Below are 6,000 nucleotides of genomic sequence, written 5' to 3'. Positions count from 1 at the left end.
CAGCAATACATTACAGCCACAAGCAAGTTTAAAATACATTTTTCCTTTAGAAATGTAATTATTGCTGCGGCATGTTCTATACATTGTACAGACGTGCTACTTTACAGGCAGACTAAGGGGATCCCCAGGCACGACATTTAACCACTACAATACAGGGCACTTTCGCCCCCTTCCTTCCCAGCCCAATTTTCAGCTTTCATCATTCTCGCACTTTCAATGACAATTGCGCGGTCATGTTACACTGTACCCAAATGAAATTTTTATAATTTTGTTTGCACAAATAGAGCTTTATTTTGGTGGTATTTATTCATGACTCCGTTTTTTTATTTTTTGCGCAAAAAAAACGGAAATTTGGAAAAAAAACAATATTTTCTTCTTTCTATTTTAAAAGAAATCCAATAAAGTCAAATTTTGTCATAGATTTAAGCCAAAATGTATTCTGCTACATATTTTTAGTAAAAAAAATTCCGTTAAGTGTATAATAATTGGTTTGTGTGATCACGGACATATGTACGCAAATGATCATGTACAGATGTGTGCAAGTGATCACCTACATATGTGTGCAGATAATCATTGGGACATGTGATTTTAGTGGGACATATGTGTGTTTTTATTATTTGGGGACATGTCTTTTTATTATTTGGGGACATGTGTGTTTTGGGGACATGTGTGTTTTATACTAGACTGGTGATCAGTGAATAAAAAAGCTGTAAAAACAGCTCATACTCACTGATCACCAGCCGGCTGCAGCGATCTGCTCTCCTCTCCTCAGCGACGACTTCCGTGTGAGGAGAGGAGAGCCGATTGCCTAGCAACCGGCTGTTTGTTTACATCACATGATGGCTGTGATTGGACACGGCCCTTATGTGATCAGGAGGGCCAATCACAGAGCCCTCCTGCCGATCCGAGATGCACCCGGATGGGTGACACAAGCGCATCAGGATCACGCCGCTGCGCGGCCACACGATTCCCCTCCTTCTGAAGAACGTTCCTGAATGTCCAGTCAGAAAGAGGGGGCTCCTACCCAGCCAATGTATATATACATTGGCCGGGTGGGAAGTAGTTAAAGGAATATTACATTTTTATTGTTTCACTTTAAGCATCATTAAAATCCCTGCTCCTTTAAAAATGATTGTTTTAAAAACTTTTTTTTTTGCATTGATGCATGTCTCCTAGGGCAGTACCCGGGTCACCATACACTTTTTATGGCAATAACTTGCATACAAGCCTTGAAAATTAAGACTTTTGATTTTCATGTTCGTGTCCTATAGACTTTAATAGAGTTTGCATATTTGCTAGAACTTTTTGCCTGTTCCAGATGTTCGGCCCATCCTTTTTAAGAACACAGGAGCACTGCAAACAGCTCAAGTTTATATGGTGGATGGCAATATATCATTGAATTCCTTCACTGGATCGAACATAAGAATTATATTACTGTATTTATATGCTATACACCATTTGGTATTTTTTGGGCATTGCAAGTTGATACATAACTAGCACTGTTATATATGTTAAGCACTCTAATTGCATGTTTTTTTTTGCATGTGTCATGTGTAGAAACATATGCATATATATGTTGTATTTGATTTATGAATGCACATTTAGTAAGGCTGTGTAGTCTTATGATTGTTATTAGGATTTATAGCGCAGCACATTTAATGCCTTTTGGGCACATCTTTATGGGAATATGAAAGTTCTTGCAGCTGTGCCTTGTATTGTATTAGTATACACCAAATGTTTCTACTGCCATCCATTTCAAACTTACCTTATTTTTTATATAAATGGTACATTTTCTCAATTCCAACATCTAATGTTTTATTGTGAATAAAATATGGATGTATGAGATGTGCAAATCATTGCATTCTGTTTTTATGTAGCTTTAACACAGAGCCCCAACTTTTTTGGAAATGGGGTTGTATATAGTTTTTTTTTTCTACTTATCTCCTATCAGACACTCTGAAATCTCAGATGGAACAAACCGATGGAAAGGAGACAACACATCAATCTATCTCCTGCGCTTAAATGTTGGGGCTTGTCATAAAATCTTCCTACACATCCATTTCCAGACAGTAGTAGTAGTAAGCGCACCACACCTTGCAGCCCTCTCAGGACTGGGGAAAGTCCCAAAAAGGACTGGAAAAGAACAAAGAAGAGAGGGTGCATCAGTCTAGTGCATTATCCCTATAACCTTTTATTGTTAAAAGTGAACAAGTAATTACTTACAATTACAAACATAGAAGTAAAGACAGCTCACCAAAGTGATAGACTTATTTTGGTCACTCCGTATGCTCCTGAAGCTTGGGAGGACATCTTCCTGGATCCAACCAGCTTACATGTTTCAAGGATAAATCTTCTTCCTTAGAGCCAAAACAGTTTTGGTTTACCCTCAACCACGTAAGAAGGTTGGATCCAGGAAGATGTCCTCCCAAACTTCAGGAGCATATGGAGTGACCAGAACAAGTCTATTCCTTTTGATGACCTTTATTTACTCCCTTTGTAAGTAGTTACTTGGCTACTTTTAACAACAAAAGGTTATTGGGATAATGCACTAGGCTGATGTGCCCTCTCTTCTTTCTTCTTTTTTCAAGAGAGAAAGAGGAATGAGTTAAGCTGGCCATACATGGACAGAAATTCGGCCAAGGGACTGTCTTAATTTTGATCAATGTGTGGCCACTCTGGTGGAACAGAAGTTGATCTACTGATGTCACAAAACTGACATCTGTCCCATTCAGCTCTGATTACGACAGGGAATCTGTCCATAGATTCTTGTGCCACTGACTTTTTTTGAACGGCCCTGTCAGATAAAAGCCGATTGATCAGCACTGCAGGCGATAGGCTCCAGCATTGATCAGTGTATTCCAACAGTGGGGAAATCTCACTGGCAGAATACAATAGTGCAGCGGTAGGATTCTCCCTTCCATATTGAATGAGTGGATTAGAGAATCGGGTCAGTATTTTTCACTTAACCCGCTGATTATGTATGTATGACCAGCTTTACCGATAATCAGACCACATATGTACATTTTAGCCTAAGCCTACATTTCTAGCTTAAGAGCCCTGCAAACAGACTCAATGAAGTAGAAAAAAAAAAGCGTTTGGAAAACTTGAAAATTACATGACAGCGCCAGTTGCTGATTGTATATGAAAATACAAAATATACTGTAAGTACACAATATTTGACATTTGTAGAGTTAAGTTGTAGAGTAGAGTTGTAGAGTTAAGTTGTACCAAAGTAGTTCATGCCATATTACCATTCTCAATACTTTAGCTGCCATTGAAATTCAGGCTGTAAATGGTTACTGTATATTAGTTGATGGATGAATCTTTTATTCAAGATGAACATGAAGCTTGGGGGTCGCCTTTTGCACTTTGCACAGTCTTACAGCTAGAAAATAAATCTATACAACACACTTGAAGATTAACAATGATGTAAACACTCTTGTTTTTTTAGCTGTAGCATAAAGATTCTACATTTTATAGTATATACCAATTTATTGCCAAAATACAAGCACTGACGGGTAAAATTAAGCATCCTTTTTACAAATCAAAGACTCATTTCCCAAAACAGCAATTTCTATCTTAGATCACAATTAACCAGTAAACACAATATAATTGCTCATTTCATTTATTAGCTACTTCCAACTGCTTAAATACATCAAGTTTAATTTTTATTCAATTTTTTTCATCCCTTTTCCATTGCCAGCACAGTTAGTCTTCATTGCTACGGGCTCACTTCCCATCGCTGAGCAGCTTCTAAAGAGCCCAGTGGCTTCAAGTATGGCAGGTAGAGGGTTAATGGGACGTTGTCCTAGCGCATTTTGTAGTCATGAGATATAGAGGCTTCACACAGCTGGCCTTTGAAATCCAGTTCTACTGTGAAATCCAGATCACGCTGAAATGAATGGCAAAAATGTTAGACTAGCCGGATACATGAGCCCTTAATCTTCCAAAGGAGTCACTGATGCTGTTGTAGAGGTCATTTATGGCAAAAGTGAGGAAAGGAGATCAAAATGAATGCACAGTGAAACTCTGAATGTGTAAAAAAAAAAAATACCTGTTGATCCGCCAGGTGCACCCATCTTCTTGTTGTGACCTGACAACTTTGACAATGCGGCACTGAAATGCCAAGTGGTGTTGTCTGCCCTGCCCAGTTCTCCCTGCTGGACTACAGAACTTCCCCCTTTTCATAACCGCTCTTTGATTGCAATCTTCCTGGGAGCTGCCTTAGCCCTTGTACACACGGTCAGAGATTCCGTCAGAATTTTTCCTATCGGACCGTTTTGTCGGATATTCCGACTGTGTGTGGTCTGCATCGGACTGTTTCCGTCGGAATATCCGACGGACCAATTTTTCCAACTTGCTGGTAAAATTTTCCGACAAAATGCTCCGATCGGACATACTCCGATCATGTGTAGCCTACTCCGACGGACAAAGTGCCACGCATGCTCAGATCAAATTCCTAGACCAAAACTATTGGCTACTAGCCTGAATGTAGTCCCGTCATAACAAAATAACGTCATCACGTTATGTACAATCGGATTTTCTGACAACTTAGTCCGACCGTGTGTGTGCAACATCACTTCCGGACCTCGTCCGGAATTAATCTGTCGGAATTACTCCGACGGATTTGGTTGTCGGAATCTCCGACCGTGTGTACAAGGGCTCAGAGTTGAGCACATGATCAGTGGAATTTGAATATTAACTGTTTAGCAGCCAGTAGTGTTAAAGCTGTCACAGGGCTGCTGTTATAAACCATGGGGCCCCATAAAGACAACCTGACATAGGACCCCATAAAGCCAATGCTTCAGTTATGAATGCATTCAGTGAGTGATCGGTATTGGTCACTCATTGTGTTCATTCAGGAGAGGAAGCAGCTAAAAGCCAATGGGAGGGAGAGGAGAAGAAGCCAGCTTTTAGCTGCTACAGAGAAAGCCATACAATTGATCAGTTCCAGTAATTGCCCTCCACCCATCACCCTCTCTGGCTTATGCGATTCACCCTGTTGCATGGGCCCTCCTGCTGGCCTGGGCTCCGTACAGGAGGGCTGGTGGTACCCCTTTATCTATGGCCCTGTTTATACAGGTATATATTGATTTGTTTCCAAGAAAAGCAATGCTACTGCCTTAAGTACCATAAGTCTGTCCACACACTTTGTGTATGGAAAGGTCTTTTGGGAGCTGTAGCTCTAGGAGTGTGCCTATGTCAGGCTTTGTAATAATGCTACAGGGAGTAAACATTATAGGTGTGTTGATTCACTGAGTGATATTTATCACTCCACTTAATTGAAAGCACTGAGCACAGTTTATTTATTTAGTTTATAAAGACATACTTATTGTGAATCACCTTTTTGACATTGAAATATAATTTGCCACAGGGGCATTGTTTGTATTATTCTCAAGTCACACATTATTGGAAAAGTGAAACAAGGAAACCCCCCCCCCCCCCACACACACACACACACACACACACCTGCTTACAACACACATGTGGAACTCTTTGATGTTCCTAAACAAATAATATGTTTTTCTACTGGAATATCCTCTGTGAGGAATGGCTTGTGGTTGACTTACACTATATTATGCAGTTGCACTGCGGTAGAATGGCAGGGCTGGGTGAAGCAACGTTATGTAACGTCACTTTACCCTGTGGCCACTAGGGGCGCGTGTGCGCCCCCTACTCTCCCCCGAGCCAATGTGAGTGCTCGCCAGTCATGATCACCACCAGGCTCCCGCGATCATGGCTGACACATGGAGAACAAGGATCTGTGTGTGTAAACACACAGTTTCCAGTTCTCTGAGGGGAGAAAAGACAGATCGTCTGTTCATACAGAGTATGATCAGCGATCTGTCATCTCCCCTACACAGTCCCCTCCCCCCTTCAGCTAGAACAACCTCCCAGGGAACACAATTAACACCTTGATCGGCCCCTAGTGTTAACCCCTTCCCTGCCAGTGACATTTTTACAGTAATCAATGCATTTTTACAGCACTGATCTCTGTAT

General features: G+C 40.8%; 1 protein-coding gene across 2 annotated transcripts in view; it reads right to left on the bottom strand.

Moving 5' to 3' along the window:
- Positions 1-3,296: 3,296 nt before the first annotated feature.
- The window catches only part of PRMT8 (protein arginine methyltransferase 8), a 276,893-nt gene continuing 274,189 nt past the window's right edge, over positions 3,297-6,000 (bottom strand). For both annotated transcript variants that reach the window (XM_077468496.1, XM_077468495.1), the window contains exon 10: positions 3,297-3,892. In XM_077468496.1, coding sequence (XP_077324622.1) covers positions 3,809-3,892 — 84 coding nt within the window. In that variant the 3' untranslated portion in view covers positions 3,297-3,808. The remainder of the gene's footprint in view (positions 3,893-6,000) is intronic.

The sequence above is a fragment of the Lithobates pipiens genome, unplaced genomic scaffold (assembly GCF_037356315.1).
Source record: "Lithobates pipiens isolate NorthernLeopardFrog02 unplaced genomic scaffold, aLitPip1_a1.2 Scaffold_8, whole genome shotgun sequence".
Classification (NCBI taxonomy): Eukaryota; Metazoa; Chordata; class Amphibia; order Anura; family Ranidae; genus Lithobates; species Lithobates pipiens.
Note: the sequence above shows the minus strand (reverse complement) of the source record. Positions and strands in the feature narration are given on the sequence as shown.